At 35.0% G+C, this 15000-nt stretch overlaps 1 protein-coding gene across 4 annotated transcripts in view; it reads right to left on the bottom strand.

Annotated features, from left to right (window-relative positions):
• Positions 1 to 15000, bottom strand: part of LOC115222134 — a 73743-nt gene that overhangs the window by 50026 nt on the left and 8717 nt on the right. Inside the window, exons 1-2 of one of the 4 annotated variants that reach the window (XM_036511109.1) lie at positions 10698 to 10716; positions 2653 to 2757 (exon numbers count right to left, since the gene is read on the bottom strand). In XM_036511109.1, coding sequence (XP_036367002.1) covers positions 2653 to 2734 — 82 coding nt within the window. In that variant the 5' untranslated portion in view covers positions 2735 to 2757; positions 10698 to 10716. Of the gene's footprint in view, positions 1 to 2652; positions 2961 to 10697; positions 10717 to 15000 lie in introns of those variants that run through there. The other 3 variants (XM_029792267.2, XM_029792268.2, XM_036511108.1) reach the window with 3 other exon arrangements.

The following is a 15000-nucleotide window of genomic DNA, read 5'->3' as shown; positions in this document are numbered from 1 at the left end:
CCGATTTCACTTGCATCAACAGGTCTTTGCTAGCAGAGTTTAGTGTCCAATGAAAGAAAGTTACGCATAAGTGGGCTGGTTACACCCCTAGCATAGGCCACGAGGTTATGGTCCAATGTTTGAAGGTCGTGCCTCACCACCTCAACCCAGGTCTTCCTTGGTCTACCTCAACTGCTAGGGTGTGGCACTTTTTCACACATGACCATACCAGAACAGTCAACTCTCTTGCATACCACATCTGATGCTAATTTAGGTCCAACTTTTCTCTCAAGGTACTTAAACTCTGTTGGGCATGCACACAGATATATATATATATATATATAAATATATGTTTATATATATATATATATAAATATATGTTTATATATATATATATATATAAATATATGTTTATATATATATATATATATATATATATATATAAATATTGTTTATATATCTATATATATATATATATATATATAATATGTTTTATATATATATATATATATATTATATATATATATGTTTATATATATAACGGGAAGCTTTATGAAAATAAACAAAAGATGAAGGCAGGTGGAAAACAAACGAACAATTGTATTAGTATGGCGCTCAGGAAATATAAATAAAACAAGTCTTTAACGTTTCGAGCCTACGCTCTCAACAGAAGATACACAGAGAGAGAAAAACACAGAAAGAAGGAGAGAAAAAAAATGCGTGCAGTAGCTAACGAATCAACATGGCGATATATATATAAATATATGTTTATATATATATATATATATATTTATATATATATATATAATAATATATGTTTATATATATATATAAATATATGTTTATATATATATAAATATAGGTTTAAATATATATATAAATATATGTATATATATATATATATATGTTTATATATATATATAAATTATGTAGATATATATCTATTTATATATATAATATATATATATATATATATATATATATAAATATATATATATATATATATAACTATATGTTTATATATTAATATATGTTATTATAATATATAAATATGTTTTATATATATAATATATGTTTAATATATATATATAAATATATGTTTATATATTATATATAAATATGGTTTATAATATATATAAATATATGTTTATATAATAATATAAATATATGTTTATAGATATAATAATATATGTTTATATATATATGTGTGTTTATGTATAAATATATATATGTGTTTATATATGTGTGTTTATGTATATATATATGTGTTTATATATGTGTGGTGTTTATGTATAAATATATATATGTGTTTATATATGTGTGTGTTTTTATATATATTATATATACATATATATGTGGTGTTTTTGTATATATTTATATATACATATATATATGTGTGTATTTCTGTATATTTATATATACATATATATGTGTGTTTTTATTATAATTTCTATTACATATATTATGTGTGTATTTTCTGTTTATATTTATATATACATATATTGTGTGTATTTCTGTATCTTTATATACTAATATATATATTTTTATATATATATGTTTATATATAAATATATATGTGTGTGTGTGTGTTATATATTTATATTTTATATATGTATGTATATATATATATATATATATATATATATATATATATATATATATATACATAATATATCCCCTTGATATGAGTTTCTGTTATTTATATTATTATAAAATAAAAATAAGTTATGGGGGTTAATTTATTTGATTAACATTTTTCAAGGTGGTTCCCCATCATGCTGACAGTCCAATGATTGAAACAAGTAAAAGATAAAAGATATATGTATTTATATACATTTATATATATATATATATATAATATATATATATATATATATATATATACAAAATAAGAAAATGAAGGAATACATTTTAATCAATCATCAACCACTAGATAATACCAATTCATGTATTATGAATTTGAGGTAAAACATTTTACCTTCGCCCATATAATACAATAAATGAATTAATTGCATTGCAATTCTTAGCATTTATGTATTAGCATTACTGGGTGCTTTACTGGCAGTATATTGGATATATGTTATCCCATAGAGGGTTACACTCACAGCCCCTATCTCACTTTGTAATTTTAATTTTAAGTTAACTTTCTGAGGAATTTGAATTGCTAATACTTGTATATCTATATATATATATATATATATATATATATATACATATATATGTCTATTTATTTATGTGTGTGTATGTGTAAATGTAGATGGACAGATAGGTTAAAATATAGACAGATGGATAGATAGATAGATAAAAACAAACAGATAGTTGAATAGATGAAACAGTGGATGGATGGATGGAGAGAAAAAGTGATAGTAGGATAGAGAGACAAACTGACAGATGGATGGATAGACAGATAAAATGATAAAGAAATAGATAGAGAGAGAGGGAGAAAGAAAGAGAGAGAGAGAGAAATGTAAGTACATATTACTCTATTCCAATTCATACATAAGATATTTATCAAATCTCACAACTATTCTCTATCCACCCTATTTCTTTAATAAAGCCATTCATAGATGAACGCTTTCTAATTGCAATAAAAAAAATAATAATATTAATAATACTAATATTAGTAATAATAATAATAAAAGAAAAAGAACTAGTGAAATACTTTTTACTTACTTATTGGCATCTTAGTGAAGATAAATCCATGTGTATAGCAATGGAGCACCAAAAGCAGCTGGAGTAGTTGGTAACTCTTCATTTTAGCTAAATGCTAGTGGAATTCTGAAAGTGAACAACAAAAATTGTTTGTTTTTTACAATTTTATTACGGCTTGGATTTTTCTCTTAAATGAATTTAACAGCTGTCAACCCCGATGTAATTAAGCAGGCCAGTTTTCAAATGCCATAAGGTGTTAGAAGCATCATCAAATCTCCATCTGAAAACGATGTTGTATAAAGAAAATGAATTTTCCATTTGCGTTGTTGATGATGCAGTTGGTGGTGATAGTGGTGGCGGTGGTAGCGGTGGTGGTGGTGGTAATGGTGGTGGTGGTGGTGGTGGTGGTGGTAGCGGTGGTGGTGGTGGTAGCGGTGGTGGTGGTGGTAGCGGTGATGGTGGTAATGGTGGTGGTGGTGGTGGTGGTGGTAATGGTAGTGGTGATGGTGGTGGTGGTGATGGTGGTAATGGTGGTGGTGGTGGTGGTGGTGGTGGTAGCAGTGGTGGTGGTGGTGGTTGCAGTGGTGGTGGTAGTGGTGGTGGTGGTGGTAGTGGTGGTGATAGTGGTGGTGGTGGTGGTGGTAGCGGTGGTGGTGGTTGCAGTGGTGGTGGTGGTGGTGGTTGTCGTAATGATAGTGCTGGCGCCTGTTATGATGGTAGTGCTGGTGCTGGTTACTATTGTAGTAATAGCAGAGTTAGTGAAGCTAGATATATGAATGTGTAGGGGAAATGTACTGCTGTTTATTTGCTTCTGGTTCCAGTGCAACAGAACGGTTTTGATTTCTTATTTCTTTACTGCCCACAAGGGGCTATACACACAGAGGGGACAAACAAGGACAGACAAACGGATTAAGTCGATTATATCGACCCCAGTGCATAACTAGTACTTATTTAATCGGACCCTGAAAGGATGAAAAGTAAAGTTGACCTTGGCGGAATTTGAACTCAGAATGTAGTGGCAGACGAAATACTGCTAAGCATTTTGCCCGGCGTGCTAACGTTTCTGCCAGCTCGCCGCTTTTGATTTCTGACAAAGATCCAATTGGTCTTTCATCCTTCTGGAGTCAATAAAATAAATACCAGTTGAGTACTAGGAATCAAAATAATTGACTTAGCCTCTCCCCGAAATTGCTGCCCTTGTGCCAAAATTTGAAACCATCATCATCATCATTATTATTATTATTATTATTATTTGTTGTTGTTGTTGTTATTTATTGTTATTATTATTATTATTATTATTATTAATTATTATTATTATTATTAGGCAGAATCATTAGCATACTGGGCAAAACGTTTAGCAGCATTTTGTCCACCTTTGTGTTCTAAGTTCAAATTCCACTGAGGTCAACTTTGCCTCTCATCCTTTCAGGGTCGATAAATTAATTACCAGTGAAACACTGGGGTTGATGTAATTGACTAGTCCCTTCCCAACAAAATTTCAGGCCTTCTACCTTTAGTAGAAAGGACTATTATTATCATAATAATAATAATTATTAATATTATTATCATTAAGGTAGCAAGGTGATTTCTTGCAACAAGCTGGCCTCCGTGCCAATGGCACGTAAAAACACCATTCGAGTGTGATCGTTACCTGCGTCACCTTACTAGCACTTGTGCTGGTGGCACAAGTAAAAAACATTCGAGCGAGGTCGTCACCAGTGCCGCTAGACTGGCATGTAAAAAGCACCATTTGAGCATGGCCGTTGCCAGTTCCGCCTAACTGGCCCTCGTGCTGTTGGCACATAAAAGCACCCACTACACACTCGGAGTGGTTGGCGTTAGGAAGGGCATCCAGCTGTAGAAAATCTGCCAGATCAGATTGGAGTCTGGTACAGCCATCTGGTTCGCCAGACCTCAGTCAAATCATCCAACCCATGCTAGCATGGGAAGCGGACATTAAACGATTATGATGATGATGATGATGATTCATGATAGATCTGCTTCATGGGGAATGACCGAGGGTTAAACGACAACAACATTCAAATTATGAAGATTTCTGTGGAAGGACAATAATGGTAATAAGTATGACATATACAAAAAATTGTTAGAAAAAGGTATAATTCCAGTATTGTATTCCTTCACCGGAACTAACAGAAACAGAAGCAAAATACCCTCAATCCCCACCCCCACCCAGCCGCTCACCCACCAAAAGCAAAACTAAAATTTAAAGAGAAGTAGTTCAGAAAATTTTTTTATTCAACCCTCCCATAATGCAAAAATTTCAGGTCAGAAATAAAAAATTAAAAAAAAGAAAATTCCCCCAAAATATTTATATACATAAAAAAAATGAGTTTTAGTTATAATATTTCATATTCAAGTTTAACCTGAACCCTTCTCAGTCATGACATTCAAATTTGAGAAGTTTCAATTTCCTGGTATTAAATCAACTGTAAACCTCCCTCATTTGACTCATAATTGCCACAGGTTTCTTCCTTTCTGCCCTAGGCCATTGCCCCACATCACACATCCTGTCATATCCTCCATTATTACCTCAAGTTAAAAGGTTCTTCATGTGAACAAATGTAAAAGAATTTAGTAAATAAAACCTTGGCCAGGGGGTTACTGGATATGAGCAAATATGAACGGAATATATATGCGTGTGTGTCTGTGTTTTTACACATACATAGGTACACATTACCCAGTGTATATGTATGTGTGTGTGTGTGTGTGTGCGTGCGTGTGTATGTATGTATATGTATATATATATATCATCATCGTCATTTAACGTCCGCTTTCCATGCTAGCATGGGTTGGACGATTTGACTGAGGACTGGCGAACCAGATGACTGCACCAGGATCCAATCTTGATCCGGCAGAGTTTCTACAGCTGGATGCCCTTCCTAACGCCAACCACTCCGAGAGTGTAGTGGGTGCTTTTACATGTCACTGGCACGAGAGCCAGTCAGGCGGTACTGGCAACAGCCACGCTCAAATGGTGCTTTTTATGTGCCACCTGCATAGGAGGCAGTCCAGCGGCACTGGCAACGACCTCGCTCGAATATTTTTTCACTTGCCACCGGCACAAGTGCCAGTAAGGTGACACTGGTAATGATCATGCTCGAATGGTGCTTTTTACATACCACCGTATATATATATATATATATATATATATATATATCAACATCTGCTTATCATGATAAATATATATACATTGTTGAAAAGCATGATGTGGTGGTTTTTGACTGAGAGAAAATCTCTTCACAGACATGTGCTAAAAAACACAATAGATAATGGAGTGACATCACAGCAGTGATTCTCAGAAATGACAGATGCATCTCACCCTACTTAAAGCTTGTCAATGCTGTGCACCTGTTGGTCACTTGCCATGATGAAATTTATGCTTTTTGCTGGTCATCCTGGTTCTTTGTCATTTCCTTAATGAGGTTCAAAGTTCTGAGATCAATCTTCCCCATTTTGTCCATGTCTTTCTGGGTCTTCCTCTTCCACAAGCTCCATCCACATTAAATGAGCTCAACTTCTTTATACAGTGATCCTCATCATTATGCATCACAGGTTCATGCCAGCACAGCCTTCTTTCCTGCACACTACATCTGACCACTTTTATGCACAGTTTTACTCTCAACACATTTCTACATTGTTGTTCAAACATGCTTACATTGTACATCCAGTGGAGTATGCTAGCTTCACTTCTTTCTAGTCTTCTCAAATCCTCTGCATTCAAGGTCCATGGCTCAATCACATGTAGGATTGCAGTTCTAACACAAGCATCATACAATCTGCTTTTCACTCTAGAGGAAAATACCTTTGTTGGCAGCAGTGAGAGAAGGTCTCTGAACTTTTACTAAACTGTCCTCCCCTGGCTGCGAACTACCGAAGCATACTTCCCTAGTTTTACCTTCATATCACTTAACCTCTTCGCTACCTTGAACCATTGGACTTGAGATCCATCCTTCATTCTTAAAACTGTCCTCTCAAGCCTCATTTTACTTGATCACCCTCCTGAGTCATCAAATTTTCTCTCTCTCTCCACCAACGTACATCTTCCACTTTCTTTGTCTATGCACTACACTTGCCTATCCCCCATAATCTTGCACCTACCCAACTGCATGTCATCATGTATGTATGTGTGTACAAATATATATATATGTGTGTGTGTGTGTGTGTGTGTGTGGTGGTATGAATTATGTACCAAATCTAGTCTGCATGTATCAGATGTCATTGAATTACTCCAGTGCTGGTAGTCATGGTTGGATTACTCACATGAAAAAACAGTACCTCGATAATGGAGAAACAGAGATAATTAAATTATCCAGGCTGGTGGATCCATAGGAAGTGGAAACAAGAAGATTAAAGAATTTTTACAAATACGGTAGCTAAAGCTTGCTGCCCCACACACACTTACTCACCCTCTCTCTCCACTTCTGTAAACAGAAAATTAAGTAGAATATGGAACATCATTTCATTATATAGTCTGTTAACAAAGAGGAAAACTGTGTGCTGATATGTGTGCAAACACACAAAAATATTTTCATTCACACCTATAAACATGAACACACACACATACACATGATAGATCGTTAGCCACTACATGCATTTCTTTTTTCTCTCCTTGTTTTTTCTGTGTCCCTTTCTGTAGAAGAGCGTAGGCTCGAAACGTAAAAGACTTTTTCTATTCCTGAGCATTATACTAATACATCTGTTTGTTTTGTACACCACCTGTCTTCGTCTTTTGTTTTTTTCGTAAACTCTCCCTATATATATATATATATCATCAGTAAATCAAAAATTCAAAAGTGAAGCACACTCCAAGTCATAGAGTAGTGGAGTAATTAAAAAAAGATTGCCCAAACATTAGGGTCTGAATAAACACCATAAATCTAAGTGCTTTATATTACATGCATGTATAAATATGTATAAATAGAAAGATTGATAGATAGATAGATAGAAGGATAGATAGATAGATATATGTGTATATATATATATATATATATATATATATATCATCATCATCATCGTTTAACATCCATTTTCCATGATAGTGTGGTTTGGACGGTGTGACCAGGGTCTGGGAAGCCAGGAGGCTGCACCAGGCTCCAGTCTGATCTGGCAGTGTTTCCTACAGCTGGATGCCCTTCCTAACGCCAACCACTCTGAGAGTGTAGTGGGTGCTTTTTATGTGCCACCAGCATGGAAGCCAGTCAAGGCGGTGCTAAGATTGATAGATAGATACATACGTACATAGATATTATATGTGTATGTGTGTATATATATTTATATATATATATAGGCAATGTATGTATGTGTGTATATATATACATATATATATATATATAATATATATATATATAAAATACAGGGTAGAAGAATTAGAGAAATTTTCTACCAGTGCCTAGCATGCACAGACCAAAGCCTTGTGAGTGGATTTGGTAGACAGAAACTGAAAGTCCATTGTAATATGTGTGGTGTGTGTGTGTGTGTGTATAAATATAGGCAATGTATGTATGTGTGTATATATAACATAATATATATATATATATATATATATATATATATATATATATATAATATATATAAAATACAGGTAGAAGAATTAGAGATTTTCTACCAGTGCCTAGCATGCACAGACCAAAGCCTTGTGAGTGGATTTGGTAGACAGAAACTGAAAGTCCATTGTAAATATGTGTGTGTGTGTGTGTGTGTGTGTGTGTGTGTTGTGTGTATGTATGTATGTATGTAGATAGATATTATATACTCTTTACTCTCTCTTTTACTCTTTTACTTGTTTCAGTTATTTGACTGTGGCCATGCTGGAGCACCACCTTTAGTCGAGCAAATCGACCCCAGGACTTATTCTTTGTAAGCCTAGTTCTTATTCTATCGTTCTCTTTTGCCGAGCCGCTAGGTTATGGGGACGCAATCACGCCAAGCGATGTTGGGGAGACAAACACAGACACACAAACATATACACACACAAACATATACACACACATACATATATACATATATACGCCGGGCTTCTTTCAGTTTCCATCTACCAAATCCACTCACAAGGCTTTGGTTGGCCCGAGGCTATAGTAGAAGACACTTGCCCAAGGTGCCACGCAGTGGGACTGAACCCGGAACCATGTGGTTGGTAAGCAAGCTACTTACCACACAGCCACTCCTGCGCCTATGTGCACATATATATATATATATATATATATTATATATAACTGTCCAACCCATGCTAGATTGGAAAACGGACGTTAAACGATGATGATGGTGATGATGATAATGATGATGATGACTTTTCTGTTAGAAAATGTTTTGGCAATCTTTCGTCTCTAGTAGACCTTTCCGTCGATTTACGTAATTTTTTTTTTTTTTTTTTTTACATATGGGCTTGCGGAAACTTTTGAAGTAATGAGAGCGAAAGAGACTAAGAGAAAGCGATTGTATGACGAGGGAAGTTCTTTTGAAGTTACCGTGCATGGCAAGCATTGATGTACATGTGTGTGTGTGTGTTTGATGGGGTGTGGGAGACAGACAGTATGTTGTGTAAGTGAAGTGCTTCTGTTAGTGTGTGTGAAGAGACAGAGAGAGTAATGTGTGAAAGAGAGAGATAACTGATATTTTTTACTCGATGTATGTGTATATGTATGTATGTATATTACTTCAAAAGTTCCCGCAAGCCCATATGTAAAAAAAAAATTTTTTAACGGAAATCGACGGAAAGGTCTACTAGAGACGAAAGATCGCCAATGTTTTTTTCTTACATGTACAAAGACACACACAGCTTCGCTTGTTTGGGGTGCAGGTAAGAATTTTAATTACCATTATTTTTTGGTGCTTATATTCTAGCAATGGACCATGCATGTGTTACTCCCACATCAACATTCCATAAAATGTGCTTATGGAGAGAAAAATATTGAAAAACAACAATACATGTGCTCCAGCATGGCCGCAGTCAAATGACTGAAATAAGTAAAAAGAGTAAAAGAGTACATGTCAGAGTGAGAAACAAGGAGGGTGGTCTTGGCATGTGCTAGAAACAACAGCCAAATCTCCCTTTAATCGCTTTTTCGTCTGAAAATATTTACAAAATTTTTTTACCACCAAAAAAAAAAAAAGGCTTCTCCCGAGGTCTTTAAGTACAAAAAAGAAAATGGTCAAAATTGGTGGTGGGGATGGAGAAAAAAAATCATAACATTTCCCAACATTTTAATTTTTTTAGAAAAAGATGTGGTAAAAAAAAAAAGAAATAAGAAAAAATTCATCAAAATGTAGAAATTCTAACTTATATAGGCTCCCTGACCCAAAGCTCTGTCCCCACCCCTTGGAAAAAGCTTTCCCAAAAATGTCTTTATGGTCGTAATCCATGTCGATTGAAAGGTATTTGTATAAAATTTCGCTAAAAAGTATCCATTTTTCTGGAAGTTATGAGACCACACATTCGGTGGGGTACTCATCTGTAGTTATGCCTAATAGCTATATGCCACAACAAACATTTTAACTAACCTAATGAGTGTGTGTGTGTGTGTATACGCACACACACTAACTATAATATATATATATATTATATATATATAATATATATATCGGCCTGCTCGCTTAGCCAGCGGGGTGGCGTCGTTCGAACGCATTGTGACCAGCGATGTGTAGCAACATCTGATGGTCTGATCGGTCACGTGATATATATATATATATATATATATATATATATATAATATAAAAAAAAGGAACCAAGAAGTGGACCTAGTTCAAATTTACAGAAAACAAAAGAGGACAGGTGAAGGAATAACAAGCAGGTGTTTTAGTTTGACGTTCGGAAAGAATTGAAAGGTCTTTGATGTTTCGAGCCTACGCTCTTCAACAGAAAGGATTGAGAGGGGGGAGGAAAAAGAGAAGAGAAAGAACAAGAAAAACGGAGAGAGAGAGAAAATGCGTCGGGATTAACGGTTCATTATGACGAAATATATATTTTTCCATTCATTCATTCATTCATTCATTCATTCATTCTTCCACTCCTCTGTTTCACTTCGTAATAAATAAAGTGGTTTACATACCCTCGAGTCAACGGAAAAGCTATTCGAAATCAAGCTCGTGCGCCTGTTATATACTAACAATTCTCTTTTTTCCAAGAAACTTTGAATAAAATTTTTTTCTTTGTCTCCACGTGAGTATGTGTGGGAGTGGGGTGTCTCCACGTGTGTGTGTGGGTTTGTCCTCCACCACCGCTTGACTTAGGGTGTGATTAACGGTTGCATTGCTAGAAATAAGAACTAAAATGCTCCAATGCTGTTACAAAGTACATAACATATATATACTCCTGATAGGGGCTGCAATCACACGAACCGAGAATTCCTTAGACTGACCGGTCAGTTTCGACTATCGCCGTTCTGAGCTACCTTGCCTATCAGAGTAATATATACACTCACCGTAAAAAATCTATATACGCATACCTTCACGCCGGCTTTGTTTCTTTACAACTACATAAAAACGAGTATTTTATAATGAAAATGTTCCTCGTGTACCTTTCAGATTGGGTAATGTTTTTATTTAGTTAAGAACTACCATGTATATGATATATACGGGTAGATGCCGGGTGTAAGCACCCCCACCCCCAATTTTTTTTTTTTTTCAAAAATTTCTTTGGATTCCTATTTTCGATATCGAAAATAACGATTTTGCCGGAAAAAAAAAAAAATCACGTTTTTCTAAATTTTAGTTTCCCCCTCCCCGTCACATTTTTTTTTTTTCAAAAATTTCTTTGGATCCCTATTTTCGATATCGAAGATTACGATTTTGCCGGGGAAAAAAACACCCGTTTTCTAAATTTTAGTTTCCCCCTCGCCATCCCTTTTTTTTTTTTTTTTTTCACCTTTTTTTTTCAAAATTTGTTTTTAATTCACATGGAAAAATACGAATTACGAATCTAGAATTTCCCTTTTTTTTAATTTCAAATTTTCTTAGAAAACTTTCTGCGTTTCGAAAAGCACCAAAGCTCCGGATGTTTAACGTTCGCTTGCGGATACATAGAAGATTTTTTTCCAGAAACAGCAGACGAAACAATATCAAGAAATGATGAAATAAAAATGACGGGGTGGTTATGGCCAGCCACACCTTGACCGTCGGTCGGCGGAGTTTCGGATTAGGATACCCATATAAGTTGGATTTTCTTCGTTTTGACGAGAATTTTTTTTTTATTTTTTTAAAAACTTGTTTCAGTCATTTGATTGCGGCCATGCTGGAGCACCGCCTTTACTTATTCTATCGGGCTCTTTTGCCGAACCGCTAAGTGACGGGGACGTAAACACACCACCATCGGTTGTCAAGCGGTGTTGGGGGACAAACACAGACACACAAACATATACAAACGCAATCATATACACACACATACATATATATATATATACATATATACGACGGGCTTCTTTCAGTTTCCGTCTACCAAATCCACTCACAAGGCTTTGGTCGGCCCGAGGCTATAGTAGAAGACACCTGCCCAAGGTGCCATGCAAAGGGACTGAACCCAGAACCATGTGGTTGGTAAGCAAGCTACTTACCACACAGCCACTCAAGTTTTGGTTTTTTTTTTTTCATCACGCTTTTGGAGATGAAAAGTTTGGAAATTTTGTGATCTTTTTTTTTTTACCTGTATACGTTATACGTTTTTTACCTGTCGTTTGTTTGTTTACAGATTTTACATTTATTTATTTATGGAACGCAAGCACCCCGACAGTAAGTTTTATATACCCGTGCGACTCTTATTTCTTGCCTTCACTTTTTCTCCTTTTCTCTCTCTCTTACTTCTATTTCTAGCACCACCCGTACCTTCAAATATTTTAGAAAGTAGCACTTTATTGATCTTGAGTTTTAAAACTTATAATATACCTTTTAGTTCAAAATCAGTGCATAGGTTGCATGCCCTACTAATTTTTCTTTTAGTTAATACTAGGTATCAGTGATTGAAGACACAAGCTAATTAAGTAAATTAACAATTTTTAATTTCTTGAATTTTTACATATTTTCTATAAATCTTCTCTATTGAAGTTTCTAAGTTGTATATGTACTTCATCATGATTTTAGGGATTAAGCTATTTCATATCCTTTTCTAGGGTGTTTCTACTCTACCTTAAATTTTTGTACCCTTATAAATACATACTTAGCTTATAAAAAACAATATGGATATCTTCACAATTTAAAATATTTAAAAAATTTTTAATTAAACTGCCTAATTTATAATTTAACTAATTTGTAATATATTTGTTCTCTCACCTAAATGGTATATCTTCCTGATAATCTTAAATTTTAATCTTACTCTTTTACTTGTTTCAGTCATTTGACTGGGGCCATGCTGGAGCACCGCCTTTAGTCAAGCAAATCGACCCCGGGACTTATTCTTTGTAAGCCCAGTACTTATTCTATCGGTCTCTTTTGCCGAACCGCTAAGTGACGGGGACATAAACACACCAGCATCGGTTGTCAAGCAATGCTAGGGGGACAAACACAAGCACACACACATACATATATATATATCTATACATATATACGACAGGCTTCTTTCAGTTTCCGTCTACCAAATCCACTCACAAGGCTTTGGTCGGCCCGGGGCTATAGCAGAAGACACTTGCCCAAGATGCCACGCAGTGGGACTGAACCCGGAACCATGTGGTTGGTTTGCAAGCTACTTACCACACAGCCACTCCTGCACCTTATACAAAAAAAAATTACATATTGTTTAAAATAGTTTTAGTAATTAATTTTTTTTTATCCCTTTCTTAAAATGTTCCATCCTCTTAATTTTGGTATTTATATTGGCTTTATACAAATAGCCCTTCTAATTAAATACCCCTAAAAAACTGTAATATCATTTATGGATTAGCATAAATAACCTCTTAATTTAATATTAATATATGGTTAGCTTGTCCTTTTAACAAGAATTATCTTTTCAACTAATACCAGGTTTCAGCCCTGATTATAGTAAACTAAATAAGTTAATTAACAATTTTTAGCTCATAAATTATTATACATTTTCTATAAATACTTGCTATTAGAGTTAATAAGGTATGAATATTTTATTATTTTTTATGTTTTTTTTAGTGATTAGACTGTTTTTATTCCTTTTCCATGATATTCTACCCTAACTGATCATTTTATTGTTGTTATTATTGTTTATTTTTATAGCAGCCTTAAATAAATCGAATCCTTGTACCCCTATTAATTCATGCTCAGCTTATATAAAGTAATACTGGTATCTCCACAACTTAAAATTAGTTCAAGTTTAATTAAATCACTATATAGTTAACATGTTCTTTAACCTCAGTTGTCCCCCCCCCCTTTATTAACTACCAGTTAAATCAATTTGAACAATCTCCATAGAAACCATATAATAAGTTAATATTTTAGATAAGTAATAAGTTTATAAATATTAATCTATTTCTTTGCAATTTTCTTTTCCTCCCTCTATTGTGGTAAAAATTTGATATATACTCAAAATATTCAAAAAAGTGGTATCTTTGAGATGCTTAAAGCATCTGGTGGTGTGGGCTATGGCCTAGTCACCCGCATTGTAAACCAGGTAGTTCATAATGGAGTTATACCCAATGACTGGCGTAGCAGCACCATAGTCAACTGCTACAAGGGTAAAGGTGATGCTCTAGATAGAAATAACTACAGGGGTATTAAACTGTTGGATCAGGTGATGAAGGTCACAGAGAGGGTCATAGCCCATCTCATTAGGGAGAGAGTTTGCTTAGATGAGATGCAGTTCGGTTTTGTGCTGGGTAGAAGCACCACTGATGCCATATTCCTGGTTCGACAACTGCAGGAGAAATACCTAGCTAAAGATAAACCCCCCCTACATAGCTTTCGTGGACTTGGAGAAAGCCTTTGACAGGGTCCCTCGATCCCTTATCTGGCAGGCAATGCGGAAACTGGAGATTGACGAATGGTTAATAAGGGCTGTACAGGCCCTATACAGAGAGGCTGTCAGCAAGGTTAGGATTGGCAATGAGTATAGTGAAGAATTCCGGGTAGAAGTAGGGGTTCACCAAGGTTCAGCCCTCAGTACCCTTTTATTCATCATAGTCCTCCAGGCAATAACAGAGGAATTCAAGAGGGGTTGCCCCTGGGAGCTCCTCTATGCTGATGACCTGGCCCTCATAGCAGAATCACTACTGGAACTAGAAAAGAAATTTCGGGTGTAGAAGCTTGGTTTAGAATCAAAAGACCTTAGAGTCAATGTAGCAAAGACCAAGGTTCTAGTAAGTAGGAAGGCAAACACACCACACACCCCTTCAGGTAGGTGGCCCTGCTCAATTTGTTGAAAAGGTGTAGGTAGAAACTCCATAAGACGTACCCAGTGTA

This window comes from Octopus sinensis, linkage group LG19 (genome assembly GCF_006345805.1).
Source record: "Octopus sinensis linkage group LG19, ASM634580v1, whole genome shotgun sequence".
Taxonomy (NCBI): domain Eukaryota; kingdom Metazoa; phylum Mollusca; class Cephalopoda; order Octopoda; family Octopodidae; genus Octopus; species Octopus sinensis.
The sequence above is the reverse complement of the archived record's forward strand: the minus strand, read 5'-3'. Positions and strand labels throughout refer to the sequence as shown.